The sequence below is a fragment of the Spea bombifrons genome, chromosome 7 (genome assembly GCF_027358695.1).
Source record: "Spea bombifrons isolate aSpeBom1 chromosome 7, aSpeBom1.2.pri, whole genome shotgun sequence".
Lineage (NCBI taxonomy): Eukaryota > Metazoa > Chordata > Amphibia > Anura > Pelobatidae > Spea > Spea bombifrons.
This window is the reverse complement of record NC_071093.1, coordinates 43206058-43221711: the sequence shown is the minus strand read 5'-3', so window position 1 is coordinate 43221711 and position 15654 is coordinate 43206058. Positions and strand designations below refer to the sequence as shown.

General features: G+C 44.6%; 2 protein-coding genes and 1 long non-coding RNA gene across 3 annotated transcripts in view; 2 read left to right on the top strand and 1 right to left on the bottom strand.

The window, feature by feature from the left end:
• The window catches only part of NHERF2 (NHERF family PDZ scaffold protein 2), a 34947-nt gene extending 25661 nt beyond the window's left edge, over positions 1–9286 (top strand). The window contains exons 3-7 of the mRNA XM_053471526.1: positions 2393–2572; positions 5091–5244; positions 5389–5426; positions 6019–6084; positions 6821–9286. Coding sequence (XP_053327501.1) covers positions 2393–2572; positions 5091–5244; positions 5389–5426; positions 6019–6084; positions 6821–6979 — 597 coding nt within the window. The 3' untranslated portion in view covers positions 6980–9286. The remainder of the gene's footprint in view (positions 1–2392; positions 2573–5090; positions 5245–5388; positions 5427–6018; positions 6085–6820) is intronic.
• A 68-nt stretch (positions 9287–9354) lies between these two features.
• LOC128501298 (uncharacterized) lies at positions 9355–10970 on the top strand. Its single transcript, XR_008355032.1, has 2 exons — positions 9355–9976; positions 10131–10970. It is a non-coding gene; the product is annotated as an uncharacterized LOC128501298 (long non-coding RNA).
• Positions 10971–11538: 568 nt separating this feature from the next.
• NTHL1 (nth like DNA glycosylase 1) lies at positions 11539–15527 on the bottom strand. Its single transcript, XM_053471507.1, has 6 exons — positions 15327–15527; positions 14308–14534; positions 13233–13403; positions 12742–12901; positions 12164–12269; positions 11539–11885 (listed from the first exon to the last, which is right to left on the bottom strand). Exons 1-6 carry the CDS (start codon positions 15442–15444, stop codon positions 11762–11764), a joined length of 906 nt encoding a protein of 301 aa, XP_053327482.1. The 5' UTR covers positions 15445–15527; the 3' UTR covers positions 11539–11761.
• Between the last annotated feature and the right edge of the window lie 127 nt (positions 15528–15654).

Sequence of the window (15654 nt, the reverse complement as noted above, 5' to 3'; positions counted from 1 at the left end):
ACGATGTGCTGCCAACAGGCTGTCTAATTATTCTGGAGGAGGAAGGTTTTCTGGAATTCTTTTCCCCGATGGTTTATACATTCCAGAACCCGACCGGCGCATGCTCTGCGTTCTCTATTTCTTCTGCTGCTATTAATTATTTCGCTATTTGCTTACGTTCCGAGCGGACTTGATGGAATTTAATACTTCCAACGGCTTTGTCGTCGTGCATGGCAGACAGATCAGGCCTCCGGCAACAAGAACGTATATATTTAATACGTTGAGGTCAAAAGGTATAGCTGGATTAAGAAACAGCTCAGCGAGCAAAATGAAATCCTCACCCCCCCATATAAATTTACTTACAGCGATAGGTCAAAGTAGGTACGCGTACCCCTTAATTACTTGTGACGTGTAATTGGGCTGTATGATTGTGCACAATTTCATGGATGCTCTCTACAAATCTAAATTGTGAAATATGTATAGATAAAGGTGTTACAATGGTGAGCTCTAATCGGCCCAATTCGGCCCCCGTGTACTCTGTTTGTCCTGCTGTAAAGACTCAAACTTTAATCAGTCGTTGGTCTCGTCTTAGGAGCCGTATGTCTATCCCATGCATGTTTAATACCCTCACTGTATTACCCTCTACCATTTCTGCTGGGAGGATGTTCCACCTATTTACCACCTTCTCTGTAAAGTAAAAGGAATCAAAATACATGAAGCCACTAAGAAAAAATATAAAGCCCTGCCTTTTATATTTGACAAAAAACGCAAAACTTGGGTTTGATGTTTAGCGCTGGTTACGTGTTATCGGGTTATACAAGCGAGAAAAGAAGATTGAACAGGAAGCCAGGAACAGCTGCTTTGCAGATAAGGTCACAGGGGTCCCGGGAGGTGCGTGGGTTAAACCAGATGCAGCCATTTTTTTTTTTCAGGGGGGGTGTTAATTGCTCAACTTTTTGATTCCATCAGCAAAGTCTTCTAGAGATAAGAAACATTCCAAGCATCTGGTTATATCAGTAAAGGTTCCTCCTGCTCTCAGCCAAGGATGGATGCCGAACGGCGTTAAGTAGAAGGTGCCCAAGGCACTCCGGTGACCCGAGTCTAATGAGTTAACAATGTTTGTCTTTGTTGACGTCAGAGGCATTAAAGTTGCAATTTCCTTTTAAAAAAAAAGAAGCAAACATTCAAATTGTACTTAAAAGGGAACATGGGAAAGTACAAGCTTCCCCCCCTGGAAATTAACCCTTTAGATCTCCACGGGACATATATATCCCATCATGCATTGCCACGCCCCGTTTCCCCAGCTTTGTGTCTGTATTAGTATTGGGGGATACTAGAAGATCAACAAAATGTTCTGGTTCCTCCAGGACTTGGTTCGCGTCTCAGGTGCCGCCAGACGACGGAATTAAAGTAAGTTTTACTTTTACTAGGAGGGTAGTAGATAAGTGGAACAGCCTTCCAGCAGAAGTGGTAGAGGGTAATACAGTGAGGGGATTTAAACATGCACGGCATAGACATACGGCTCCTGAAGACAAGGCCGAGGACTGATTAAGGTTTGAGTCTTTACAGCAGGAGAAACAGGCGACTAGACGGGGGCCGATCTGCCGGAAGGTTCTATGTTTCTATGCCATGTCCTTGATATTTACAGTGTTTTAAATGGCGTAATAGTTTTAGGGTAACCCCACACTAATGATATAAGTAATTGAATAATAGTCGTTACTGCGGCGTTTGTGATTTCAGAGACACTCATTGGCCGGAGAGCTCGCGGGGCTTTAGTGTTTGCCGATCATGCAAAGCTATTAATTTGAGATGCAAACCAGCGTTTGATTGACACGCAGCCCTGGATAATTGCATGTTTGCACATCTGGGCCAGCCAGAGGGGACAGTGGAGCCGTGTAAATCGTTCTGAGGTTAAAGGTCATTAACCCTTCCAGAGAACAATTCCGTCGCCCAAAAGACTGCAGCATTGCTGGACCTGAATCGACCGCTTAGATTTTGGGGCAACTTGAGGCTGTAACAGTGGTAGATTTTACTAACGAATGCGCAGAATCTTCAGTTTATTGCAAAAGGAGGAGAAACGTTAGAACAAGAGGCCATCATCTAACACTAGAGGGTCGGGGGGTGACATGGAATGGAAGAGAGGTTTACTTTACTGAGAGGGTGGTACATAAGTAGCACAGCCTCCCAGCAGAGGTGGTAGAGGGTAATACAGGGAGGGTATTAAACATGCATGGGATAGACATATGGCCCCTGAATCTAAGACGAGACCAACGACTGATTAAGGTTTGAGTCTTTACAGCAGGAGAAAGGGGTGGACTAGATGAGGGCCGGATGGGGCCCATCCGCCGGCACATTCTGTTTCTCTGTGCTGTTCTTGGGATCTGCTCTAAAACTGCGTTCTTGTTTTCTGCAGGAGATAAACGGCCAGCTGAAGGATCATTGCCCCCGTCTGTGTTATTTGAAGAAAGGACCCAACGGTTATGGGTTTAATCTGCACAGCGAGAAGTCCCGACCCGGCCAGTTCATCCGCTCGGTGGATCCGGGATCTCCTGCAGCCAAAGCCGGTCTGAGACCCCAGGACCGCCTCGTCGAGGTAAGAAGACCACCAGAGTTGGGCTCATGCTTTTTAGTTTTTTTTTTTAATACAAGTCTTATCGAATTCCTATTGGCTTAAGTCGATCCTATAATCTTCTATATTAACCTCCCAGCAAATTAATTGGCCAAAGAGAAACACTTTTTTGTTTGGAGGGTGTGGCCACGGACAGGGCTTTAATGGTTCTTTTTATATAACTTTTAACTGTTAATGATTTTAATGAAGATGGAAAAAGGCGATATCTATGTAAGCTTCTGTCGGGTACCGTAAAGGGTTAATGAAGTCACACCCAAATCATGTGCCCAGTTTTCAGAAACAGTTGCACTTTTTGGCATTTTTATCTAAACTTTGAATATTTTCTAAAAGAAATTAGCCAAAGGCAATTACTAAAAAGTTTGGCCTTTGACGAGATTCATTAACTCTTCGTGTGACCGGTGGGTGTCTTTGATGTGTCTGGCCCCCAAAGTGTTAATTTAGAAATGTGTTTTATAACCGGATTTAACAAGGTACAGAGGAGGAGAAATGTTGGAACAAAAGGGCTGTTATCTATAAGGAAGTTTCACTTTACTTAGTGGGTGGTAGATACATGGAAGAGTCTCCCAGCAGAAGTGGTAGAAGTAAATACAGTGAGTGCATGGGATAGACATACGGCTCCTGAATCTAAGACGAGACCAACGACTGATTAAGGTTTGAGTCTTTACAGCAGGAGAAGCGGGCAGACTAGACGGGGGCCCAATGGGGGCCGATCTGCCGGCACGTTCTGTGCTCAGTGCCCCAGGTCACTTGATCTCGCCCCGCGTTGCCAGAGTCCCCTGAACCCTGGGTGACCCTCTTCCCGGTGGATCTGTCATCTCCTGCCATTGTGCAGCTCGCAGGTTAAGTCCCGCAGCCCACGGGTCCTCATGCACATTTAATGCGGCCGGTGCAGCCATGCGAGGGGGAGACGGTGCGGTGCCAGAGGGGCAGGGGTCTCGTTTCTGTGTTATCCTCCATCTCCGACAAACCACCTGTGGTATTTGGGAACCCGATCCTCCGTCGTACCTCGCAGACGCTCTGTGCCAGAGGCGGCCATGAATATTTCATGCCACATTGTAAGGCGGCGAGGATTCCCGAGAGCCGCTTAGCAGACATTTCCATCTCCGTGCGAAAACATCCCGGCCAACAGCGCAGGTTTTCGGGGAGAAAGTCCCGATGCATTAAGACTCTTTTCTGTGGTTTACCCCAAATTGTTACCGGATTTGTAGTTACATTAAGTCATACGGTTCCTTTTCTTATCTGCGCCCAAGCTGCGCGGGTCTATACAAGCTGCCCGATGAGAAGCGTCAGCTCCTCAGCCAATAAAGCATTACAGTCACTTGTTGGCTCATTGTGATAAATATGAGATATAAAAGGAGTTACAGATCTAAATTTTATCGCTACGGAGGGGTGGGGGGTAATTGTAATGTAGAGAGGGGCATCAGAATGGGGAGGCGGGGGGGTGGAAGGGATGAGGACTGGAGGTTATAGGTGGGGGGCAGTATAAAGACGGGTGGGGTAATATAAAATCATATAGGGTGGCGCTGTTGGTGTGGTGGGGAGAATGTCTGAGAGATCCTGGAGGGCAGAGGCAAAAGTGGCTGGGAGGGAGTAGATAGAATGAGGGGGCTGTAATGGAGGGGAAGGGTAGGCGATAAAACCAAGAGGAGCACCACGTCTTTGAAGGTATAGAAGAGGGGGGCAGATAAATGGGGAGGGAAAAAACGGAGGTAGAAAGATAGGGCAGAATGTAGGGGGCAGAGGATGGTGGGAGAGAGGCCGGTGCAGATGAGAGAGAAGGGCTTGGGAGGATGAGGGTTTGTAGAGGCGGCTGTGGAAGAGAATGATGGAGGGGGGGAGTATTAGGGGAGGACGAGGGTGTGAGAGAACTAGGTGGCCGAGAGCACAGAGTCATTATTTCTGTGAGGAGAAAGTAGGGAGTCGTTGCTAAGGAACCAGGAAAAGAGGCCTTGGTGTTTGTTTTCATTGCGAGCACCGAGGGCAGAGAGCGGCAACCAAAGAAAAGGAGCCACTTCTCTGTTACTCCATGAAAAAGGGGCCCTTTACCTCGTGTATTCCCACGGGGCCCCTCCACGCTCGCAACACGCAGCGTAATGAACAACACGACCATGCCGACGCCGCAAATATCTGCGCTATGCCTTTAATATAGATTAAAAAAATTATATATATATACATTATATACACATTATAGGACTGGCTGAAAAATGAACTTGATGACGTTCAAAGGCGGCAGCTAAAATTTACTTAAAATTGAAATTTTCGCTTAATAAAGCACCAAAAAGAATAAAAAATAATAGATATATAACTGTTTGCAATTATTAAGTTGTGGGGTGAATCAACGGCTTTTCAAGTCAAAAGTTTGGCAAAAAAAAAAAAAATTGAGTCTTTTTGGTCAAAATTGATAGTTTTTATGAGGCCAACTTAGAAAAAGTTGTGTTTCATCTGGTTCATTGTCCCCCCATTTTTACGCTCCTGTTTTCAGGTGAACGGGCAGAATGTCGAGAACATGAAGCATTCTGAGGTGGTGGCCAACATCAAGTCCAAGGAACACGAGACGTCGTTACTCGTGGTGGACCCGGAAGCCGACGAGTACTTCAAGAAACTGGGAATCAGCCCGACTGAAGCTCACGCTAAAGGTGCGGAGATACGTTCCCCACCGGGTTCTCGGAAGAACCTCAAGGAATTTACACGATTTATTGTATCGATTAATAATATGAGGCGTCTCGTCTTCTGGAGGTTCTTTTGAAGATCCATTAAATGAATTTTTTCTCTATTTTTAGGTTCCGTCCAACTTTCTCTCAACAATGGAATGACACAGGTCAGTATCCTAAGGCTAGGTCCTTCAGGCGTCGATCACATGAATTACCGGTAATATGGATTCTCTCCACGTAGTGAATCATGTTTAAGATTCCATGAGCTTCCCGGGACGTAAGAGATATTAAAGATTCTCAACATACGCTCCAGATATTTAATAATACCCATAAATCAGGAGAGACCACCTATGTTCCTGGAACAAGGATAACTTCTAGCTTCTGCATGTAATAAATTGCGGAAAGCCTTGCCTGGGTTTGCTCGAGGTGTCATGGTACGAGCATCATGGCTGCTTATAATTTTCTTAGGACAAAGAGAAGTACGATGTTTCTATGACTGTAAGCTCATTGGCTCCTAAGCTACGGAAAGAGGGAAAAACAGTCAAAACCATTACCGTCTCCCCAGTTTGGAAGAGTTAAACCTTTTTGGAGAAGGTGTCTTTATCGGTCCTGACCATGGTTATAAAAAAAAAAAAAAAAAAATATAAATATAAATTTCCAATAGTCTTTAGTTAGGTCATCCCGTAGAGCTCGATCACTGGTTAGGGTTCGCGTAGACGTTAGAAATGAAGGTTAATAATAGTAAGATGTATTTTACAGATGAATGGAGGTTCATCGACATCATCGTCCCGCAGCGACCTGCAAAGTCCTGACAAAGACTCACAGGTAACATAAATGCGCTTTGTACGCAACAGGCAAAAATATATAAATATAGGGGGGTTAATGAATACATACAGGCCAGACATTGTCTTCTAGACCAACCACCCAAGGTTCCATGCTCCATGTTTGAGTAACCTCATGCCATGTCCGGTACCCGTCTCCTTCTATAACCTCAATGCCATGTCCGGTACACGTCTCCTTCTATAACCTCAATGCCATGTCCGGTACCAGTCTCCTCCTAGAACCTCAATGCCATGTCCGGTACCCGTCTCCTCCTAGAACCTCAACACCATGTCCGGTACCCGTCTCCTCCTATAACCTCAATGCCATGTCCGGTACTCGTCTCCTCCTATAACCTCAATGCCATGTTCGGTACCCGTCTCCTTCTAGAACCTCAACACCATGTCCGGTACCCGTCTCCTTCTATAACCTCAATGCCATGTCCGGTACACGTCTCCTTCTATAATCTCAATGCCATGTCCGGTACCCGTCTCCTCCTAGAACCTCAACACCATGTCCGGTACCCGTCTCCTCCTATAACCTCAATGCCATGTCCGGTACTCGTCTCCTTCTAGAACCTCAATGCCATGTCCGGTACCCGTCTCCTTCTAGAACCTCAATGGTTGACACACAATGAGTTTAAGGAAGTTTAGATCGTTTCTGAATGCTGATGGCTGGCATGTAGTTCATTTCTCAATCATTTTGTATTAAAATGTGTTAATTTATTTGTGTTCCTGGTCAGGCGGGGGATTTCGGAAGAAAGGATCCCTTTGAGGAAAGCGGGTTAAATCTTAGCCCCACGGCAGCAGAAGCCAAGGAGAAAGCAAGGGCCAAGCGAGCCAACAAACGCGCCCCCCAGATGGACTGGAGCAAGAAACACGAAATCTTCAGCAACTTCTGATCCGCACCCACCCTCCTGGCACAGCTGCTGGTGGGAACTGGTGCAGGACTCGATCCGTCTCCCACCGCAAACCTGGGCTTTGAGGATTAACAGGAGCAACGACACCTTCTCCAGACCATTAACGAGAGGATGTGATCAAAGTTTAACCATTTCATTTAACATGGCATTTCATTGCAACTTCATCAGCTTAGTGACACATGGATCCAAATCCCATTACCCCTCGTGGATTTTAAACGGGGTTACGGGGGGGGGGATCTCCAAGGTTGATAAACTTCTTGAGATGCCGAGGACAACCAACTTCACTGTGCAGATACTTTTACCAGCAACTGAGGTCAGGGGGAGGCCTTGGATAATTGGAGACAAGATAACCGGCACGTTCGAACCGCAAGAGAGAGGAAGGACAAAGTAAAAAAAGGAAGTGTTGCAGGGTTCTATGGAGCTGTGAGACGGCGAGAGCGATACTTAAAAAGAAAGTTCTACATCTGCCTCGTGTTTATATTTCAAGTTCCCCGTCCTTTCCTGTGGTTTCACCTTCACTTCCGCAGACCGCTGACAGTTTTAATTGCTTATTTTTTAAGTATTCGGGTCTGGAACTGGTTTAAGTAAACCAGAATCACCTCTGTTTAACCCGGGAAAACAAGATTACCGTGTCAGATCGCCCCAGCGGTGTGGTTATCATCCAGATTTCCGCTCCAATCGAGTGCATGCACAGAACGTCTGCTAAATCATGTATTAGATACGCGTACTTCATGTAATATACGTCCTATAGGAATTGTATATCATGCGGTTGGAATACCCCAGTATCTCGCGTGATGGATGGGGGGGGCATATTATTTAACAACAAAAAGGTGGTTTTTTTTCTTCTTTAAATTGTTCTAATATTCTGAAATAGAACAAGAGGCCGTGTTATTGATTTTAATACTTAAATCGTGTTATATGACCGACATAAACAGATTATTAGAGATTTAACCAAAGATGCGGTTTTTGTGTGGGAATAGGAAGGTTTTTAGGCTGTTAGAGTCCCCTCGCGTCCGCACGTTGGTAACCGCTGACTCGCGGATCGTCGCCTGATGCGCAGATGGTTTGATTTAAAGAGAAAAATAATGGAAGGACTCAGATTGGAGCCGTCACAATCTGCCCTAAAGCACAAGGGATAAATACCCCCTCTGTGCTGCCCTCTGCCCACCCCTCCCCTGTTTAAACACGGACCTCACAAAAGATGCAGTCATTTTTTGGAGAGGGGTACGGGGATTTGCATAACGATGCAGGCGGTGGGGTTTAAAGCAGCCACAAGTGTCAAATGATTTAGAAGAATGGAGGGTTATTTAACCCGTTATAAGCTCGTGAAACCTTAGAATGTCACAAATGGAGAAACTTCCATTATTTTACCTTTTTTTATTATTATTTTTTTGGAATTGGGGGGGTGGGGGTGACAGCTACTCACTGTGGATTACCAATAGAGCGTTTTAGAATGTGTGGTTAGTGGGAATGCAGAAGGAGCCGCGTTCTATTACAATGTGATCCTCGTATTAGGTCATTTAATCCCGAACAAAGTAGTTCATCCAAGATCACAGGAGATTCCTTATCACCCCTCCCCCGAACTGAAATATTCTTTTAACATCAAGTTTTTCTTTTTTTTCCCCCTGTGAGAAGCCAAGAGCTGAAATCGCATATCAGGTTGACTTGTAAATGTTCCAAGAACGCTGTGTTTAATCACTGCGGGGAGATTACGCTGAAACCGGCCAAGGAAAATATCTGTAAACCGTAATCTTCTTCAAAAAAGAGAAAACATTTTCAGTCTTCCCCTCCCCCTACAAACAAAGTGCTTACCCTGCATCCAAAATGAATGTAAGATCCTTAGACCTGAAGAACGAGCCTCTTAGGACCCCTGGTGTTTGAAAGGGGGATTACATGCTTATCCTTAAAGGGACAGTCATGGCCCATATAGAAATATAGGTTTCGGATGCAGATCGGCCCCCATCTAGTCTGCCCGTTTCTCCTGCTGTAAAGACTCAAACCTTAATCAGTCGTTGGTCTCGTCTTAGATTCAGGAGCCGTATGCCTATCCTATGCATGTTTTTAATACCCTCTACCATTTCTGCTGGGAGGCTGTTCCACGTATGCCTCACCGAAGAGTTGTAGTGCTCTTGGTTAAAGGAAATAGTAGGCGATTCAATTATTGTAATAAAGAAAATAAATATATATAAAATGAAAAAGGCATCACTTTAACACATCATTTAGGTACCTAATCCGGACCTGGCACCTTCGCACCTATTTGTTTCACACGACAGATCTGAGAAAAAAATTGTGAGATACCGTATGGAATCCTCTTATCCTACTAATATTACATACATATCAAATTAAAGGTAGTGAAGCCGGCTAGCACTTTGGATGAGGGTGGTAGGAGTGGTTTATTTACAAAGGCATTGACTCCTATAATGTGGATTTTGTATTTCCAATAATCCTTGGGGGGGGGGGCCCTAGATGGGTAGATTAAGCCGGTTTTGGGACGCTGAGCCTAAGTAAGGACGGGACCCCATCATTAAAATCTAAACTATTTTGTAATATTTTGTAACTTTCGCAATTTTTGGTTAATTTTTAATCTGATACACGTGAAAATTACCCTTTTGTATTCCCCCTGTAACTGCAAAGAAGAATAATGTGGTTTTACATATGCAGCCCTATATGCAAATTAACTGACAAACTATAAAAGGTTAATTAGACGAGGAATTTTAAGGCTGTTGGATCTTAACCCTCTATGGCGAAGAGGTTAGTGTAATTAAAAGGGCGACAGATCCTGTTCACCGGGGAGTAGCAGCTGGAGGAAGAGTTTATCTAGTATTTTATCAGCAGGCAGTAATCATTTACACGGGCGATCAATAATAACCAGCAGAAGCGATAACCTGGCCTTGTAAAAAAAATAAATAAATCTGCTACGAAAAGAAGAATTTTGGGGTCACTTCAAGGTAAATTATAATTGGAGGTGAAAACCTTATTGTCCCGGAACCTGTGCTGCGTCTCGTTTATTAAACTTTAAAAGCCCTCCGCTAAACCTGCTTCTACTTAAGTATTTCGGGTAGCTCCGGGATTAAGCAGGGGTATTTGGATGGAAGAATGTCCGTGGATTGTAGTGCACGGTGGCGAAGCTAAGCCTCCGGCGCTCTGTTGAACTCGCTCAGTTTCTGCTGTGAATTAAATGTAACGGATTTACCGGATGGAAACATCTTCTGTGTTGTTCTAGAACAAGTTCGAAAGCGGTGGCCTTGTAAAGTAACCCCGGAGGTAATCCCGAAAGTAACGGGAACAGAACGGAATGTAACGGGAAGCTTGAGAGTGAATGTTATGTTAAGAATGGAATATCTTGTATTTTAGCTAAATTATGGTAATTCCAATCCCTACCATCCAAAGCAAGAACAGACGGTGGGAGCTTTGGTGGAAAAGACCAAAAAAGAGGGACTTAAATGGCAGTCGGCATGTATAATCCGAGGGGTTCCTGCATTGAGTTTGTACCTAAGGCAGGTTTTTGCAAAGATGAATGAAGAAGTTGGCCTTTCCTTTGGCCAGGACTATGCTATTTGCAGTCATTGGTGACTTTGTGTGGACCAACAATCATCTAGCGTTGCGTAAATAAAGAGGACCAAAACCGACCAATGGGATTCCATCTGATGTGACCCAATACCTGCAGCTGTGTTATGCAGTCATCAATGACATAATCCCCCCTTCTGGGTAATTATGGACACTAAAGGATGTTTTCCTCTGCTGCCCCCTAGTGGTAGTACCGAGACTCGCAGCTATTACCGGACTGCTTCTGTTCATAGAAGTGTATTCTGACGCGCACGGCCATAACGCTGCCTTATATGTAGCTCTGTTTGGAATCGAGATATTTTTGTAAACTTTTAATTATACCAGGCACATATGTAATAAATAGTTATCTATGACACGCAAAAGAAATGTAAATTACTACGTGTTTAATAAACGGCTTTCCCAAGTACCGGCGTTCGCCGAGCAGAGCGTGTTTTACGGCGCACAAAAACATTGTTTATTGATACAACATTCCTAATCTGCTTTACAAACAACCTGCCTCGTGTACCCTTTCTTTTGTACGACTTATAAATATATTATCTAATTTTTATTGATTTAATGTCTATTGATAATTTAGCAGGTATATAAAAAGGTTTTTAGTTCCTGTATTTTTTGGTTAATGTTCAGCTTTTTCTTACAAAATGTTGTATAAATGCAGTATTTCGCTATCCCAATAGTAACAAAATGTTTTTGTTTTGAAGAGTATATTATCAGTTTTCGATACTGGAAGAAAAAAATTAGATGGAGAGAAAAAAAAACCCTTTATTGGAAGGTTTCTATTTCAATTACAAATTCCAGCTTTAAATGTAATCATATAAAGAAAAGGATTTTTTTTTCTTCCGTAAATAAGGCAAATTTGGGGGGCGAATAATATATTTAAAGAAACAGTACACAGGTATTTAGTGGTTATTCTCCCTTTACTGGGATCACCTTGACTATTATCCAGATATTTAAATAATTATTATTCTATCTAGATACATTACTTTAGATTCTAGATTATTAACATCTAGATTTATCTAAATAAATCAGATAAATTCCCAGTCTATTAATATATAAACTATATACATTTATTGAAGGTCTGAAAACAGTTAAAAAAGGTAAGATCTAAGAAATGCTTGCTGATGGCATTTAACCGCTTCCTTGCCACATAGCTTTAGTGCTGCGTACGTGGAAGGGTTAAGTGTCTGTCCGCCGCTCTGGTCACGTTTTCTTGGCTCCTGGACAGATGTCTCTGTTCAGACAGGTGGAGCATTGAGGGGACACGGGAAGACAGATCTGCTGCCCGAACCCCACAAGGAGCCAGTTTATCTCACTCCAGAGATCCCTGGAGACAAAAGAAAAGGTGCGGAGAACGTCATATATCTGGGTGGTAAAAGATTGATTGAAATTAAGCCAAACCACTTAGCAGGCAACATAATTAAAAAGCTCCGTATCAATCAGTCTTAAAACGAACTCTATATTTATAAAGGCTGATTCTGGTAAAATTTGAAGTAACGCCCCGCTGGTGTACATTGCGATACGTTTCCTGAAATGGGCAGTCGTCGTGTGCAATGCCTGAATGCTACGTTACTAACAAGTCAGGATGCATCTGAAGACTCTCACCTGGGCATCCAGTCTTCCAGAGCCACCCGCGTCTCTTCTGGAGTCTTTGTTGCCTTTTTCACCCACTTTAGCCGATTGGAAATACGATGAACGTGAGTGTCGACCCCTGTGCAGAAAGCGTGACATGTCTTACTCTAATCACACATCGTTATGAAGGGCCAAATTCAGTTATTTTTGTGGAAGAAGCTCACTGGGGTGAAATATCAACCTAATGCTAAACTGAAGAAAAGGCTGTCAAAAAAGGCCCTTTATCACTCCCATCACTCCTGTGTTCCAATGGCCCTTCATCACTCCCATCACTCCTGTGCTCCAATGGCCCTTTATCGCACCCATCACTCCTGTGTTCCAATGGCCCTTTATCACTCCCATCACTCCTGTGTTCCAATGAAGAAAAGCAAGAATGATTGTATTTGGGTATTATGTACATAACTGGCATCTGTTGTGGAAAGGAACGGTCCTTCATAATACAAAGTGAATTCAGGAAGTTAAAACCAACTTCTGATTTAGAGAATAAAGCCCAATGTGGATTATTTCAGCACTCACAGTACTCTTGGTCCCGGCACCTCTTGTACACTTACCTATCCCTGACACGTTGTTCCACGCAATGTCCATCACCAGATGAGCCATTTTGGGCCCAACTCCAGGTAACTTCACCAGATCCTGAACATTATCAGGGATGTCGCCGCCATATTGCTTCCGAAGAATCTCTGTTGTCTGTTTGATGTACTTCACTTTGTTCTGAAACAAGACAACGCAACATTTATAAAGTTAGGTGAATTGAAGCTGTTATGTGGTAACATAATATGGTGCTGACCCGTGACCCGCTTCACGAGTTGCTCTTTGTTCTGTCCTTTGGCTTTAATTATTGCAGGTTAACTACTTGCACTCCGTTGTATGGTACGGATTAGCATCGTATTGTTTGTTGAGGGGAGTTTGTTAAACCGAATAAAGTTATTTATTAAACTTTAAGATGGGCAATATTCAAAATGACAGAAACTTTATTCAATATGCACAAAGTACAAAATCCTGGAGAATATACTGAGCTCTGAATTCTGTTAGCAGCCCTCACCTTCCAGAACCCCACGGGGTAGATAAGTTTTCCGAGGGTGTCGGCGTCCGTCTCCGAGATGTTGCCGACGGTCAGGCCGTGCTCCCGCAGTCTGCGCATGGCTGCAGAGGTCACCTGGTCCTTCGTCTGGCTGGACAGCATCAGGGAGAGCAGCACTTGGTAGCGCATGACCTGGGGAGTGGAAACACTCTGCGCTCAGTCATCCCGCGGTACACAAAACATCAGAAACCAACAGTCTGCATGTTAATACGTCAGGGTAAACATCAAGGGGCTCCAAAGCCAAGAAGGGATCGACATACCCCCCCTACACAGAAAATAGCTGGGGGGCGGCAAATGCATATAAGGGGGTTCTATAGGCCCCCCATGCATTCGCAAGGGGGACACCACACAGCTATCATATGCATTAAAGTGGGTATGGTGGCCGGACTGTCCCTTTAATGCTGCCAGCTGCTCGTTATCTCCATTATCCGCCAGTTTATCCAGATGTAGAGATACGGCACCCGTGGCCAGCGTCCAGACCACGATGTGATTTTTATTGGCATTCCAGCTAAAGAGAAAGCACGTGAATCAATAAAAGGCGCACATTCCCCAGGAAAACTTCAAAGGGGTGAAATAAAATATTATCTGGCTTTGGAATCTCAGCGCGCAGGATCGTCGCTGCGTGAAACCAATGGGAGGTTAAGCCAAAGCATGCGAGCAACGCGCAGACTCTTCCTTTAAAGCGGATATTTTCATTCATATAATGCAGGGTTGCAGTTTCTACTTCTTGGCTTTTTCAGAACGCACATTAAAGTAACTCACAGGGGGTTAGGTTACTCGGGGTACTTTAATATACACTTGCCTTTATGGGGGGTGTCAGGTCCAACAAACTGTCCCTTTAAATTAAAACTGATCGATGATGTCATGAAAACGAACGCTTTATTGCCTTGCAAGGTAACGTTAAAGGCTAATACTTTAAACATATTTACCCCATAGCCTGTTCTAATGCGGGCATTCGGGGCACACGCATCTACCCAGGGATATCTGCGAGCCATAGGGGCATTTGCCCAGGGCAATAAATGAGACGAAGCTTCACCTCTGGGGCTGCATCGTGATCAAAGCACTTCTCGGCTCCCATCTGGTCCACGGGGGCGTCCCTCCTGCCCCTCATCTCCCTGATGTTATCTAAATGCCGCTTCCAGTTATTCGGCTCCCATTTGGGTTTCTTCTCCGTAGTCCCACCATCTGTCTCATATTGAACCGGAACCCTTCTTTTAACCCCCGCGTCACCACCAGTAACGTGCGTCTTACGTCCAATGCCACCTACCACGGAAAGAAAAAAACAGCGTTAAAACACATCGGACCAAAAGCTTACTAATAACCCTTTAAGTGCCGGCTGTCGGGCTGTTGCTTATTACTCAAAAGCCCAAATAGGTAACGCATCACCTGGCATTTCCAAATAGAAACCACGACAAAACTGCCTACAAAACTAACTTAATCGTTAACATCTGCATGTAATAAATTATCCCCCCTCATCCCGTCATTTGAAGGGAACCATTAACAAAACGGATCTACCTCGCCTCCCATGTTTATCCGTAAACACGTATAAAAAATAACGCAACATAAAATCGAGCCAGCTGGATTGCGGTTTCCTTATTGCTCCGTCTCGTCCAGCTCTAAAGTAGGGCAGAGGTAGAGCGATGTACGGCAGTGGGATAAAGGGACAGTTGGGAGGCATGGAAATTTCAGGCAAATCTGACCCATTCGGCCCCCCGTCTAGTCGCCCGTTTCTCCTGCTGTGAAGACTCAAACCTTAATCAGTCGTTGGTCTAGTCTTAGATTCAGGAGTCATACGCCTATCCCATGCATTGGTACACTCTACCACTTCTGCTGGGAGGCTGTTCCACTTATCTACCTCCCTCTCAGTAAAGTAAAACCTCCTTCCCTTCCATCTGATCCTCTAGTGTTAGATTCCGGTATCTTGTTGTAACTTTTCTCCTCCTTTGAAATAAATTTCCCTCCTGTATTTTGTGAAATCCCTTTAAGTATTTGAATGTCTCTCTCTCTCTCTCCCATCCCTCTCTCTCTTCTCCTCCAGGCTGCATATATTCTCACCAGCCGTGTTTCCAGTATCTTCAGTCCCTCCCTTCCTCCTGATTCTCTGTTCTTTCTGCCCTCCATCCGCCCCCCTGTTTCTCTCACTCCTTCTTACGGGAACCTGGGGGGCACTCATTACCACCCTTCGACATCCCCAGGAAGCCCCCAGGACTACAATCCCCAGAGGCCTCTGCGCTCTTCCGGTCCGCTGTTTGTGAAGACCGATGGTGGGCGGGGTGCCAGATGGCAGTAGGTGGTGCTAGAGAGCTGTGGGCAGAACAAGCAGGCTATGATGGAAAGTAATGAGTGGAGCTAGCTATTAATGGGCGGAGCCAGAGGGCAATAA

Coding starts and splice junctions, on each gene's coding strand:
- NTHL1 (XM_053471507.1), bottom strand. CDS start 15,444: ATGAGTGCCCCCCAGGTTCCCGTAAGAAGGAGTGAGAGAAACAGGGGG. Junction 13,404..14,307: donor ATCACGATGCAGCCCCAGAG/GTGAAGCTTCGT, acceptor TCCACTCCCCAG/GTCATGCGCTACCAAGTGCT. Junction 12,270..12,741: donor GAACAACGTGTCAGGGATAG/GTAAGTGTACAA, acceptor CTTTCTGCACAG/GGGTCGACACTCACGTTCAT.